The sequence below is a fragment of the Anopheles bellator genome, chromosome 2 (assembly GCF_943735745.2).
Source record: "Anopheles bellator chromosome 2, idAnoBellAS_SP24_06.2, whole genome shotgun sequence".
NCBI lineage: Eukaryota > Metazoa > Arthropoda > Insecta > Diptera > Culicidae > Anopheles > Anopheles bellator.
The window spans coordinates 11,248,039-11,263,822 of NC_071286.1; the positions used below are offsets into that span (position 1 = coordinate 11,248,039).

At 48.2% G+C, this 15,784-nt stretch overlaps 2 protein-coding genes across 2 annotated transcripts; both read right to left on the reverse strand.

The window, feature by feature from the left end:
- Positions 1 to 191: 191 nt before the first annotated feature.
- LOC131206973 (prion-like-(Q/N-rich) domain-bearing protein 25) lies at positions 192 to 3,250 on the reverse strand. The gene is made up of 5 exons (XM_058199580.1): positions 3,169 to 3,250; positions 1,229 to 1,378; positions 685 to 1,083; positions 467 to 612; positions 192 to 401 (listed from the first exon to the last, which is right to left on the reverse strand). Exons 1-5 carry the CDS (start codon positions 3,248 to 3,250, stop codon positions 192 to 194), a joined length of 987 nt encoding a protein of 328 aa, XP_058055563.1.
- Positions 3,251 to 5,841: 2,591 nt separating this feature from the next.
- On the reverse strand, positions 5,842 to 10,918 carry LOC131206974 (hematopoietically-expressed homeobox protein HHEX). The gene is made up of 3 exons (XM_058199581.1): positions 10,405 to 10,918; positions 6,297 to 6,499; positions 5,842 to 6,222 (listed from the first exon to the last, which is right to left on the reverse strand). Exons 1-3 carry the CDS (start codon positions 10,916 to 10,918, stop codon positions 5,842 to 5,844), a joined length of 1,098 nt encoding a protein of 365 aa, XP_058055564.1.
- Positions 10,919 to 15,784: the final 4,866 nt, after the last annotated feature.

Here is a 15,784-nt window from a genome sequence, read left to right on the forward strand (position 1 = left end):
CTATTCAGTGCTAATATCGTTGGTTGTACCTTTGGAATGCATGCTTCCGATGAGGGATTTGTGTATTCTCTTGCTATCTTCGCAAGTTGGAAAGCATTTCACACGAGAGTATTTTAGTGGGGGGATGGATGGACTGTGTTTTCCTCATTTTGGTGGGTTAGCCGTGGACGCGTGAACCGTGCCTGGGATGGTCAACTGATGGTGTTCGGTGTACTAACGGCTAGTAGTATACTAAGAAGAACCCAACCGATCCGTATCTGTGAAGCCGAAGAACAAATTCCGTCCACCTCGATCATGTGATCGATGCAACGGCAGCGCCCGTGGAAGCAACTGGTATCGGGATCGATACAGTTTTGCGGCACCTCACAGATCCCATTCAGATGCACGGATGAGTGACATTTCTGGATAAAGACAAGCATGAGAATGTTTGCGACGCTCACGATGTAATTCGAATTGCACTACTTACCAAGCCCGCTTCGTGGAACCGATTGGCGCATGTACAACGACCTGTGGTGATCCCATCCGTCCCGGTCGTGATGCGACACTGCGAGTATGGGATGTTATACAGGCACTGAATGTGCTCCTCGCAGAGGTCATATATTTTACTAACAACTGCAACAAAACGGACACGGTTCATGATGGGTTAACGACATTCCGTTTCCGTTTTGCGTCCATCCGACTTACTGGGTAGGCATCGGTTTCGCTGTTCGTTGAGCACGTGACTGACTCGGCACGTACAGGTTTCTTGTGCGCACCGCGAATTATCCGTCACGCACTCCTCGTCCCGAAAGCATTGGTCTCCGAGCTTTGCATCGTACAGACACCGGTTCCGGTCGACGTTCGGATGTTTGCCCGGTGTGCACACGCAGATACCGTCACGGCAGTAAGTACCATTCCCGATACAGTTGTTCGTTAGCCGGCAGTATTCGCCCAGCAAGCTCGTTTTATAACATCGCTTTTCACGTTCAACGTAATGGGCTGCTTCGCGGCACTGGCACGAATTGTCCCTGCACTCCGAGTCCGTGCTAAGCGTATACTGGCACTGATCGTTGTGGAGGCAGTAATCCCCAATGTCTGTGGCCGCTGCAATTGGAGGATTCAAACCCGTTAACAAACCGGCAGTTTTTCTTGAGCAGAGAGTGGCCACCAAATGCAGATTGTGAGTGTCAAAAGTGAGAGAGTATGTGGGATGTTCGACGTCAGGTTAATAGTCTACTGGGCACTTTACCTCGCAAACAGCGCCGCGTCGTGTTAGTGTCGGTCACGGCAAAGTAGCCGGCCATGCACGAACAGACCCCGTACTCGTGAATGGTGTTGTATCGTTCGCAGTAAGCTTGCATCGGACACTCGTCATCCGTCCGGCACACGTTTGCTGTTCCTGTGTGTTGAAGGGGTGTGTAGGTTAGTCGGTTACCACTTGTCCATTACCTTCCGGAACGTACTAGGACTTGGGTTACTAAATTTAGATATCCTCGCACCAACGACAAGTATATATTCTCAAACCCTTCTATTCTTTGGCTGTTTTCAATATTTGACCTCAATTATTATTCAATCTGTAGGTACGGTTCTAACGAAGAATATCGTTTCGTATTGGTTGAAATTTATTTATTTATTTATTTATTTCTTTGCCTAACGGGAAAATTCGTGCATCGGGGTTCCATTCAAACCGGAGCCCACATTGACCACCGTCGTTGCGTGGTATCTTTTCGTAATAAGCTGAAGAAATGCGCGCACCGATTGTAGCATACAGCATCAAAAGTGTGTATTGTTGATCTGCCGTTGCCGATCTTCATGATCTTCTCCCACAAACTCCGGCTCTCCAGCGCTACTTCACTTGCTCGTTCGCGCGATGCTCTATGGTTTTTCCGTTTGTATTTTGTTTTGCCTCGTTTCTTCTGAGGTTTCCCTTCTTTTCTGTCCCAGAGTTCGATGGGTTCACGTGCATCACGAGCGTGCCGCGAGGCGATCGTTGCGTATCATTCGCGGTGCGGTTATGTAAATTTCGGGATAATGAAACGCCGGATTCTCGCTCCCTCGCATTTGTTCCGATGGAGGTTTTCGGGAGGTGCTGCGAGCGGTGCTGCCGCTACCGCGGCCTTCCCCCACAGGGCCAGCAGACGGAAGTGCGCGAAGGCCATTTGCTGTTACGGTGAACACACCTTAAAACCGGCATACGTGCCGTATGCGTCCGCCAGCACGTTAGATCATTTTACAGGCACCGACCAGCTTAGCACTAACGGAAGCTGCCAGCAGACTACAGTGCGATTTTAAACACAGTTTAAAACCTCAATTATATAAGGCATTGTTTTAACTAAATCCTGACTTTAAAAAGGCACTCATAACAAACAGCTTTTGCAAATTGGACATGATGTTTTTTACCACCTCAAATGGTGTGGTCTGGTGCTGTCCGGAACTGTGCCATCTGCAACGGCGGGCGTGTTGCTGTTCCGTTCCAACAATCTTTGCATCCAAATTTGGTTCCGATTGCCGATTTCTCCTCCAAACAGCCGATCCCAAACGCCCAACCCTGCGTCCCGGGCGCGTTAAGGTCATAAAGAGCGTCACCCCCAAAAAAACCCTGGTGCCAAACTACGGATCGATTACGGCGGGGATGAAACTCGGGCTGGGCTTTCCCGGGCGTGAACTCCGGACGTTGGTTTTATTATTTCGGGTTTATGTTCTATTTTTGTGTAATTTTATTACTCTACAATCAATTTTCCAACGAGTGCCAATCAATTATGATTGAATGCACTAAGCGTGACACTAATTGAGCCTCCATATCGGCCACCAGGAATCGATAACACCACCGAACTGTATTGCGCACGGATAGGTATTTACTGCGCAATCGGTAGCGTTTGGTGGGATTGATCGATTTTCCTGCGGTAATTAAGACAGCCTCTTCCGCGAAGTTGCTGCTTCGAAGTGGCCCATCGCAGCCCCGTCATCCATCGGAGGGGGCTTTAGGAATTCTACAGTTTTATCAAAGCTTCGTCTTTCGTCAGATAAGCTATTTGATCGATCCTCATTAACTCATTAACATGTGTCCCGAACTTGCAGTTTCATTCGAGCCTGTGCCATAACAAACACTGTCCGTGGTTTAGAAACGGGTCAATCCAACACAAACACACCACAAACGAAACCGAAACACTTTGGAAGCCCGGAACTTACGCCGTATGAACGTTTGACACTGCGTGCTGGCCAGCAGGAAGAGCGCCGATCCGAAGGTCCTCCACATGACGGCGGGCCCCATGCTCCCTATACAAACTGTTCTGGTCCGGTTCGGAGCACGTGGCAAAACCGTGCCACCGACAACATTACCGCGCGGAATCGAATCTGGTACTGAAGCATACTGATCTACATTTTCTCTGTGGCGCCCAACATTATGTTGCGCGCAGCAGCATCATCAGACTGGAAGCGCCGCGCCAGAGAGACAGAGGGAGAAGGAGAGAAAAAGAAGAAGCGGCCCAAAACAACAATGGAAACTGATGGAATTGCGCGGTCAATTTTTCAGCATTTTCCACCCGCTGGTCCAGCCGGTTTTCCCTCTCGCTCTCTCGCGCGCTGCCTTTTTAAATGCTCTCTCATACCGAAAGGCCCCCCCAGGTTCACGGTGCAATCAATCGACAATTACATCGCATCTGCTGTGTGGATGGGCTTGGCCGCGGAAAAACCTCCAAATGGGGAGCGCAACGGCAGCAGGCCGCGGAAAAAAATCACAAACCCTACCAATTGTTGACTCGACTCATTCCGTTTCTCTCTCTGTATCTCTTTTTCTCCCTCTCGCTCGTAGTGAGCGGGCTAACACATGCACTGAAAAACCCCGAGCCAAAGACAGAAAAGACGCGTTGTTCAAAATTGGTTTTATTCATCAACGTCATTGAACGTTAAAACACGAAATTGTGTTTCATTCCTTGTTTTGAAAATAACAGAAAAAATATTGTAACTCGTAGCGCAATTACTTGCGAGTAGAATATCATGAAATTTCAATAGCGTTCCGTTTGAAGCTTAGGACTAATTCAAAAAGTGACGAATGCAATAAGACTAGCACCATCTGTTTGTTAGACTCAGGACTTTTCAGCCCATGGTGTTCGAGAATGCGCTCAATCTTGCTGCGAGTGCTCTGATTCGGTGATCTAACCTCAAAACGATGAGCTGCGTTTGACGAGATGCTGCGACGATGGCTGGACGGGCTGCCTAAACGGAAGCCAAATTATAATGAATGCGTCTAATATTAACATAAACATTGCGCAATTATGCTTTACCATGGTAGTATGGCCAACTGCGCTGCGCTCTGCGTTTATTGCCGGAGGAAAATTGTGTGAATTTGTGGGTTCCCTGGGATTGGCATTAGTCATTCACCCATTTCCATTCAACCCATCCCCATTCATTCGTTGCTGTTGTTCGCGGTCCAGATCGCGTTAATTCGAATTTCTTTTACAATTCTCCGAGTTTGCAAACCCGCTGCCCGGGCTGGAGGTCGGAATTGCATAAAGCAGGGTTGAATAACTACATTAAGCAAAGTACTACTGCCGGGCCTTTCGCTCTGCTCCGGGTTGATAATGGGGTTCGTCGTCGAACGCAGGTGATTGATTAAGCACCGGTGATAGAGTGGTTATCCACCTTTGGGGTCCGCGATGTTATTTAGTTACAACCACCCCGCAGCAACAGTAACAATTCGTTGGGCGATCGCTCAATGTTGGACTTTTCGAAATTCGATTACCTTCATTCGGTCGCGCTCGATTAACTCGCGAAGGAGATGCCACGGGTCGCCCAACGAGTCTACAGCTTTCTTATTTCCCAAATGCGCCCCAGTACCCCCAGGGTCGCCGTGTCGGGCGATACACGTTCGCGTAAGTCTCCAGGTGCCCAGGTGCCGGTACCTTGTGATGTGTGCCGCCCCCGCACACCCGGTGGCCCGCTTCCACAAGCCGGCCAGCGATCCGGCCTTTTGCCAACAACGCTGATTATGATAAGCACACGAGCCGAACGATAACATCATCATCATCTTCGTCGTTGTTATTGTTGTTGTCGTCCGTTTTGTGGATCGATGCCCGGGCGAAGTCACGTCCCCAATTATGAATTTTCGAAAATTCTTCCGCTATTTCGTCAAGATGGGTCCAATTGCGCAGGATTCGGATGAGCAATCGACGGTGACTGTTGCTCCACCCGAAACGCGAAGGCAAACTTCCAGTGTTTTATCTTTTACCAAACCGATTATTATCAGCCCGAGTGATACGCGTCGCGTGTTGCGCGCGGACTCGAAACTCGGCGGACACGGCGGATTATCGATCATCGTACCGCTCCCCGGTTGATGAATGAGCTTGTGGGTGTGCTTTTTAGTTTGCGATATTTCAAATTTCCTTTTTTTCATTTTGTACCGCCACCCAAGGGCCAATCGGTTTGGCCCCGCACACACGTGTGTGGTGCCCCCGGATTCGAATGCAGTAAAGTATGCGGTCTCCCGATTACCTTATCGAGCCCGGGAGCCAAACGTGTCCCGGCTGACTCACTTGGGCAACCGATCGCGGCCACGTTATCTGCCAGCAATTCGGCGGTGATTTATTAGACAAGTTGCGATTGAAACGATTGGGCGCAGAGTACACCGAAGACGGCTAATTACTGGCCAAAGGTCGACCGGTGCTGGCTTTTCTTGGGAACCCCCCAAGGGGCCGGTCATAGTCATCGTGAGTGGACAAAGTGGAGTCAAGGGAATACACATAAACTATCTTTATTACTGAGTTATTAGGTTTCTTTTTTAATTTGTACTTCACACACATACATACATACAGACACACATTGGACCACAAATTTATGTACAGGGTTTCCGGGGGTTGGCTGGAACTAGATTACGTTGATGGGTGAAGCCGGTTCATCGTCATCCTCGTCCGGGTCGTCACTCGAGCCGTCTTCCTCGTGATCCGAGAAGCTGTCGGTGCTTTTGCAATCGTACCCCGGTGCCGTACGGACCCCCCTCGCGGATCGCGAATCCTTGTGTCCGCCTTGGCTAGCGTGATCCTCGTCGTCGTCGTCGGCATGCGGGTACTTCTTCGTATGGCAGCCCGTCAAACTGGGATAACCGGCCGTGGCGTGAGCCGGATGTTTGGTCGGATCTCCAGCGCCACCCAAACCCGAGTCCGGCGTCGGTCCGAGAGTGTCCGTCGACTGGCACCCATTGTTGGCCCTTCGCCACTTGGCCCGCCGGTTCTGGAACCACGTTTTCACCTATTCGGGGAGCAGGAGTTTGAAGGGTCAGTCGGTTGGCCAAAGTTGGACCAGCCGAACGCCAAATAGCTTACCTGTCGATCGCTAAGCTTCAGCTGGATGGCCAAGTTGCGGCGGTCTTCCGGCGAAAGGTACTTGTGGTTGGAAAACCGTTTCTCCAAGCTTTGCGTCTGCTGTGGCGTGAAGCGCACTTGGCCGCCCTTGCGCTTCGAACCGCACGGTGGCAGAAGGTAGCTGTACGGGTGGGTGTAAAACGGCCAAACGGCGCGGGGTGTGGCTGAGGGGGGAAACAATCGGTGGGAAAAGTTGAGATGCGAGGGGTTTATGTTGAAGTAACTACAAATATTCAGGCTTGATGATGGGCTAGCATAAAAACGACCTCACCATCATCAGTACACTCAGCGAATCACCTGTTTAGTAAAATAGTCCAATGGCACACAGTCTAAGGTATAACCGGAATTCATATAACGGTGCCATATAATCTTGCGCATATCACATTTGATCCTTTCAATTTTACTAAATTTACTAACACTTCCTGTCGGGCAAAGGGATCTGAGTAAAGTAAGGGATAATATTTTGTATAATACAAATAATACAATAAATTAAGATTATATGCAACGGTTAAGTGGGGTAGCGTTAAAAAGTCGGCTTCTTCGTTGCAGGTTAATTTTATCGTTGGTCACTCTATTTCGTAAGCAATCCCTTGGTTTTTCCTTCGATGATTTATATACATTGCCCTCTGGTGCAAGTGATCGGTGCTCTAGTCCGGCCACGTGCAATGTCTACACAAACGCCAAAGCAAACATACCCACGGATGAACCGGTATGGTTCTACCAACATCTTAAGTATATCATCGTCCTTCAGGGAACAACGATATGGCGCCCGCGGGAGAGAGCAAAGATGAATTTAAGCAAATAAAGCACAATTTCCTGGGCAGAATCCGTAACGAACTCTCGGGTTCTTCGTTCCGGACGGCTTTCGGCTAACGTTTGTCTTTTCCATCAACTTCCAATGCACCACCGACGTTCGGCGTTGCTGATTTAATTTGTATCAATTATTTCGTACCTAGCGGCTCCCGGGTCAGGATATGGAACCACAGACACGGGGCACTTCATTTTCTATGCGACAACGTGTCTGTTTACTTGGCCGATACGCTGGATAACCCCTCTCCGTACGGCGCGAGGATTAGGGACGGGTCCGCTGTTTGCCCGGTGGCAACAAAATCACTGTTCATTTAGGGTGCAATTTTCGCTAATCGAGTGAAACGATAAAGCGACCGAAATCCTCCGATACTGTTTATCTTCGCGCCCAGGTTCAATATCTCTTTCAGAATCCTGTGCGGCAGTTTCGGCCCGGGGCGGTCGGCTCCTGCCTGACAGCTGCTGCTGCCGCTATCAATCGATAGTGCAGTCGATAGAGTAGAGGAACCGAATTGCGGTTGTGTTTCCCTCATTTCAGAGTTGTGGCTCCGATGTAGCTCACTTTCGTCATTTTTCGCCAGCGGATTATACTCGATAAATGTGTAAACTCACCGTGTGAAGGAGTTTGTGCAGTATCATTTGCCGTGTATTACGACCGATTTGGCCGCACCAAGGTGAACGGAATGTCAATTTGATAATCAGTTTCCAATTAGGCGGCGATTGCGGTCACTTCACAGGCAGCGATCGTTCCGATTTACTGCCCATCCCTCCTGTGATTAGCTCGCGACGACGGAGCCCAGCAAAAACGGTCGGCAGTTCGATTCCGACGACGACAAAACGACGAACCAGGGGACGAAGGCCCGCTAATCCCTGCGATATGACGAAGTCGATTGGGTAAGCTTTTGGCCGGTTCCAAAGTCATCCCGCGTCATCGCCGCACCACCCGATCCCGATCACTGTGTCCACTCGAAAAATAATTACGTGCGCCATTGGCCAAGTGGCGGCAACTGTCTGTTTGGCGCGACCAGGGTGACGGGCTGGCGATGATGACACGATAAGCCTCGGGAGTGTGGCCGACCCCAAAAACTGTTCCCGCGGCTGTGATATGTGTGTGATCTATGATAAGCCCGAGCCCGAAACCTTAATCCTAGATCCGGCCGCGCGACCCTATTGGCGGTGCTCCCAGGGCTCCCTTTGCTCCCGGAACGGGTCCAAAATCGGGGAAACATTGCTCAAATACTACTCGGAGGGCGACTCGGGGACACTATTTACGCTCGGAGCATATCCAGTGTGGCGCCACCGAGCGGGGGCCAATATCTTTGTTTAAGATTGATAGACGACGGCTCCCGACGGCTTCAATCGATTGCAGTGGACCTCCTTTTAGGCAGCGGCGCACGAGTTCCACAAACAGAGGCCAACGAGATCAAACAGTACCACGAGACTTTTGGTCGGTGGCTGGCGCCAGACGGCGGCCGGCGCGGGTCTATCTGTTTGCAGATGCATTTGCTTACACTGTTGTAGTTACAACCCCGACCAACGTGGCGGGGCGAGATCGATTCGATTTTGTAATCTTTTTATGCTGCCCTCTAATGCCGGTTGTGCGCACGGGTTATGTTGACGATCGGCCGCGGATAGGCTGTAATGCTGGTGGCGCCAGTCAGTCAACCAGTCGTTACAGGTGGACATCGCTTTCCATGTTTGCATCGATTAGAAGCATTTTTCTAATCGAATGACACGCTGATTCGCTTTTTCTCCAAAGGTTCTTATGGTTGGACGTTGACAGGACTGAGCAGCGAAAGAAAATGTGGACCGATTCGAGTTTTACTGATTGATTCAAAGATTTCTCAATAGTAATTGCTACAAAATCAGTATGGTTCTTAGTTTAAAGTACTATTAGTTATGAAATGTTGTAAATCAGAATTAATATATTGTTGTTTGGTTTGGTCTTTGTTTCGTTTCGAAGCTATGCTTCAAGCTGGGCACACAAAAATGCTCAAAATTGAATCGACTATCTGCGATGCTACATTAAAACGATAAATTAGGAAAAAGTCAATGAATGCCTTAAGTTGACTAGCTAAGGACTTAAATATTTGGTTGAATGATAGTCTTTAATAATTTGGGTAGTTTTCATCATACTGAGTACTGTCTCGACTTTATTTGTTGATCAATTTTCGACGACTGGCTTCGATGAGTAGTTTTTTCTTTCTCTCTCTCTCTCTTATCTCCGGTTTAAGTGTGTCTTAAGTGAACGAGTGTTACTTGGTTTTAATAACGTACAGGGCAAATATGCCACAGCGAAGCTTTGCACTGCCAACGGATGCGCCATCACGTTGAGTAAACCAATTTTCTCCCCAAAAATTGCACCAATTGCCAAACTGATTCCAAAGGCTCCAAACTGCAAAGGGAAATGGGCCACGACGAATCAATCCTTTCCGGGCAACGGACCGGGACAGGGCGAGGGGCTCCACCGGTTTTCCGGTAGCACTTCGGTAGCTGTGCACATTGCTTATCACAATATTGAGCGTCACCGTGCAAATAAAACCGACGAACGAAGCCGAAATACTACACAACAAGCCGCTCGTTTGTGGCCAATAGCGGGCCCCGCAAGGGCCGCGAGCGACCGCGGACCGTAAATCAATTGGCCCCGCCCGAGAGCCGATTAATCGTCGTCGCAAACCGTAAACGACGGCATTTAATAAATCTTGCAGGTGAAAGATTACTCGTTCGATTTGGCGGTCCCTTTCATCTCCCCGAGGGGCACCGAGTACAAAGTGAATTCGGGGGCCCCAATTGGCACCGTTTGGGGCACCGGGCCCGGGCAAGGGCCCAGATTAGGTTCTCCCGGCCTCCGCGCGACTCAATTGCCGCGGGAACCGTGGCGGAACTACCCGGGACCGGCGGTCGATAAGCGGTCCGACTACTATCGGTGCTTTGATCGTTGGCCGTTTTATGGTCCCGCGATTCGGGTTGGGGGCTGCGGCCGCTGGAAGCTTACAGAGGACGTCTATCGATTACGCACCACGCGCACCGCGCACTATTGCACGCCATTATTTGTCATTTTAAGGGCTGTGGACCCCAACTATAAATAGCCGCGCAAATGGCCACCGCCATTGGGATGAGTAATCAATTTGGTAGAAAATGGTGGCGAAAAGTTAGAAACGGTTTTAATGGATTAATTCGAACCACACCTCGCATTTTGACAGTTACCCCAAAAAGGACTCTTAATAGAGGAAGTAAACCCTACCCTACCTTTGTGGCCTACCTTTGTGCAGCACGGACGCGTAGTGCTCCAAGTAAGCGGCGTTGATCGGATTGAACGTGGGCACTCCGAGCTGTAGTGGCAACGGAATCACGCCTTTGGAGAAATCCAGCAGCCCCGGATAGACGGCCGTCGGTTTTTTGGGCGAATCGGACCGACCGATCGAGGCGGGTGACCCGCTACCACCACCAGCACTGTGGGCCAACGGAGGCCCTAAGCCCGGGGGTGAACTGCTCCGATGTATCCGGCCACCACCGGCAGCAGTACAGTCCACGGGTAGGCTGTGCGCCGGAACGGCACCGTAGCTCGGCCCGGTCGGATACGGAAGCGAAGCCACACCGTCCGGACCGGGTTGACTTCCGGGTGCGTGCGATTGGCGGCCAGCCGTGACTGCGGCGGCCGCGGCGGCAGCGGTGGCGGCCGCGTGGTGCTGATACAGCAGACTATGGTCGCGCTGCTGGTGCAGGATATCATCGATCCGGAAGGAGCTTTTGCGCTTGGACGATCCCATCTTCATGGACGATCCCATCTTCATCGTTAGCCGTTAGCTCCGTTATCGAACGTTCAATATTTCACCCGCACGATTTCGTATCAATCCAGGACTAAGGGGCACGCGTCCGTAAACTTTTGCGATTAAATTGGCTTCAAGCTGTCACTGCACTTCTGAGAACGCACCTTCAATGGCACCAATATGCAATCCATAACGCAAAAAAACCGCGCGCAATAACCCGTGTAACGCTTTGCGGAGGTCCGTAACGCACCGTAACGCTCTCGACCCGGAGGTAAACGCACCGCCTCGGGCTGCAATCAGTGACTGAAAGGGGTTTTATCAATCCGGTACAATATATGTACATTAATGCCGTTTAATAGAATTCGATTTCGACTTTCGATTCCATAGTTGATAACGGGTGGCAACACCCTCGGAAGAGAGAGAGAGAGAGAGAGATGTAGCGAGGCTCGGCGAGTGGGTTCGGCGATGATAAAACGGCGATTTGTCGCCCTTAAACACCAACCCCGAAAAAAACCACCGCACGGAATACTAGCCGGCCGGCCGTGTTTTATTTGCCTTCCTTCTGCCTTCCAATGGCCCTTCGATCGTGCGCCTTCTTTTTTCCCGTACCAACTCGCCCATTTGGTGGCGGCTTACCTTTGGGGTGTGCGAGCGGGATTTGAAGCCGATTTGCGCCATTATCGCCGCTCGGTGCCGCTGCGTTTGCCAATTTGTTCGCTAGTTCGAATCGATTGATGAAGCTGTGGGCAACAAAATGGCAGAGCCACCAATCTGAAGTTGATCGAGTGGCACACGGACGGAGTGTGGAACAGATTATGGTTTCTGTACGGTGCTACGTACGGTGGTGATCTATTCGTGTGATACATCCTTTTTGATCCTGGGAATTTAATTTTAGTTGATCCCCGCTTTCCGTCTCATGTTTTCCGACACTCGTTTGTTTGTCGGTGCACTGCTCAATTTGTTTCTATTTCGTCCACCATTTTGTTTACCCTTCGGTATTAAAAATGTGACTGTGATTTCCGTCGATAGTATGGTCTTCGGCGCCCGATTTATTAAAACATCGATTTCGCCGGAATTGCGGCTGATCGTGGTCGGTACCTCCGATTGAACCCGACCAAATCAGAGCGATGGAATAAACAAATATTGCGTGGAAACATGTTGTAACGTAATTTGTGGGGCTCCGATCCAAACGGATATGACGGCTTGCGAGAAATCCGGGATGCTTGGCACGACGCGTTTACGAGTCGCCACATCGCCCATCTGGAGCAAACAATGACACATTCAATTCATATACTGCTTCCGTTGCTTTGGGGCAGAAAATCCCAAAGTCGAAAAATAAAAGAAATAAAAAATGGAGCCTCGGAATCGGAGTTGAAAATTACGTAACCGTCTCCTTGGCGGTAATTGATCACACTACACCGTTTCACCGATACGATCCATCACGATCACGGCTTGCGTAAGTCGTGATCCTCGGGCCGATCTGTGCCACTCCTGCACGGATATACACTCCCTGTGCAAACAAAATGTGACACAAAATCAATTAGCTTAAGATAAATAAATAAATAGTGCCACAGGAGTGTGTGGTAGCGGTAGGAGGTCCCGTCATGGATCCGGGCGCGGAAAAGAGCCATTTTAACTGGGCCGCCGGGGTCGATGGTGCGTTCGCCGGTCGTCGTGTCATGCGAGGTATGTTTTCATTTCGAATGGGTTTCCCGGTTCTCCCGGGCCTGTAGGAGCCCGGATCCGGGGTTTTGGTTCAGTTCCCTGGCTTCTTATGTCTCCCGTTAAACCTGTCACGTTTCCCATATGGTCTAGGAACTGTAGCAGACAGCATTTGGGTTTTGTTTTGTCGTAGCCGTGAAAACCCAAATAAATAACGACAATGTGCTCGACCGAATGGGTTAGAAATAGATGCCTTAGAAAGCTTGCAACCACGGGCAGCGATTTGACGGAACGATCTGTTATTTCTCGATTGGCTGAAATGTGTTTGGCCAATCTTTTGGAATGATGGGTAGTGGGAAATTGAACGAATATTGATGCTTTTATTAAATATGATAGAAAATGCGGTTTTTGTTGCATAAACTGGCAGGCTGTTGGCTCAATTACTAGGAAGACGACCTGAAAGAAGGGATGTGGTAGTTAACATTCAAAGCATCTTAAAAGGTTTTGATGAATCGGTTTTTGTAAACATTTTCCCCCACAATGCGCCGCTGGATGAAGCTGCTGCTGACGTTGTTTCGAAACATATCCATTAGCCGTCACTGGAAACCCATGTGTCAATATCGTTTCGTAATCGATACTGTTAATAGAAAAATCATAGCCATCGACCGGGTCCGACACGCTGCCCTGCTAACTGGCAATATGCAGAAAAATCTCATCTAAGGTCCTTGAATTGGGCCCAAATGTTGTGTGTTTTTTGCAACAAATGCTGTGGTTCATACATCAAGGAGTTCCGCTGCTCAGGACCACACAAGAGTAAAAGGCGACACGCGAGGCGGATTAGTTCCATTAACTGGTTGTCCGTACACAGAGAGCCTGCGTTTTCGTGTATGAAGTTAAACAAACAAAAATCATGGCTTCAGAAGTATCGAATTACGTCAATGTTCTCCGGTAGAGAGGGATGTGTATTGCCGCCACCAGATTACTTCAAACAAACCACATTTAATCTGTGTGCTTGTCGAAACCTGTCGCGCTGGGTGTCGCAAAGGAAAACAAGGAATAATAACATATCCATCCATATCCATAACAACGTGAAGGAAACATTTGAGCAGCCGCAGGAACAGGAACAGGATCCAGTGAACCCGATTGAATGTCTCATCCGGCGACTCGAACCGCCATTATTCGATAACGCTGTACGATAAGAGTGTTGTATCTCTTTTTGGTATGTGCGTACTGGCCGAGTTCTCACTTCCTCCGGAGCACGTGATCGATTCGGCTTCCGACGACTTTAAGAAATTAGATGCCCAAAACCCGGGAACCCCATAGCAAAAACGAAGCTATAGTTTGAAACATTGCTTTCCATTTCTAATTTTTACTACACGAAACTTTTTACTTTGTCGGGTCACAGATCAAAGAACAACGAAACATGGAACAGATTTTGATGGAACATGGAACAGAATAATCATTTGATGTGTGAAGTTAGACTATTCACATTTCTATTCTAGTTGGAAGGTTTAGAAACTTTTATCGAAATAAAGCGATAGCGATCTAAAAATGGCCGGCAATGAGCGCCCTGATTGAGTCACTCAGCAACTCGCGGAATACGTTAGCTCCGCCCCATTTCTGGCGTTCGCAGAAGAAGAAAAGGAACAGAAAGAGAAGAGAAAGAAGGAGAAACCACAATTTTATATGCAAAAATCACAAAATCACAGTTTAAAAAGGAAAAAGAAAAAACAAGTTTAGTAATTTGAACTAATGTTTATTTTTACTTCATTTATCGGAACTTTATTAACAGTTTTTTTCAATTCTTGATTCGATTTCTAAGATTTTTACCAAAATGATTAGTTATTCAAAATTTAATCAACATAAGTCATTCTATATTATAGAATGCAACAGCACGGCATCAATTTGAATCACATTTTCATGAAGTTATGAAAATGCCGAATTTTTTAACTTGAAATTTAATTCATATGTAATTCCTACAAATGCAGTAGAAATAAACTGAATTCATTTAGTTTAAAAATTAGTTTCATAAAAACCCGAGTATATAAAGCTAGAAAAACTTCTTTTGTCTAATATATTAATTGCACAAATAGCCTTAATTCATTGATAATTTTTTTATTTATTTTAGTAATTATTAATATATTAAATTGTACATTTGAGCTGAGAATGAAGAACTGAAGAAGTGAAGTGAAGTGAAATGAGTGATTTAGTTCAATCATAATTCGTTCATAATTGGAAAACCCCAAGAACAAAACAAGAAAAGAGTATTGAGAAATTTAATTTGTTAAATTATTCCTTAACTTTTACGATGGGTTCGATGTTTTCGAAAATTTGGTTGAATTGGAGATTTTCAATCTATTCGAAGGCTGTCGAGGGTAAGGCTAATTTAATTTAAAAACAATTTTCCAGCCTTCGTTATCAGAGCATTTATGGAAAGTGTTTAACGGCTTTGAGCTCATTAGACTCACCGAATTATGTAATTGTAGTGTTCGTATCTAATGCCCTAAATGATAAAGTTATTCGGGTCCACTTCCAACATGGTGCCTTCGTTCGGTTGCTTGCATGAAAGCAATACAATTGTATTATTTTTTTCTTGCACTCTAATTAATGTAAGATCATCCAGAAATTGTCCAGGTTCATAAAAAGTAGTGGATTTCGAGCACGATAAAACTCGACCCGATAACACCATTTCGGGCGCGGATTTGTGGCCTAGGACTCGCGATAAGCAGCTTGACAATACACTCGGCAAAATTGGCCGACTTCTTCGAACGTTCCAACCGATTTCGTCAGCTAGACGGATAAGCTAGCTTCCAACTTTTTCCCCGTGTATCCACACAATATGACGCAGTTATCGGACCTATTTGGGTGTTTATTTATACTGGATATCTTATCGTTCGGTCGGTATGCTTTTGGCACAGTCGGGCCGCTACTTAGCCCACTCCAAGCACATCCCTCCAAGGGTGAAGTGTCCATTCGCCAGCCGCCAGCCTAATCCGATCGTCTGCCGGCCCACCCCACCCCGCCGCCCGGAAGACACTCTCTATGGACACTCGTTAATCAGGGGCATTACTGCAATCGCGGGGGCAAAAAAGAGGCAACCGTTCGCGAGGTGGCCGCGCTGTGATTTCCGAAATCACGGGAATCAAAAATGATTTGACACTCGCTTATCTATCCCGCGCCAGGTTCCCGGCGAAGGTTGGAAGGTCTATA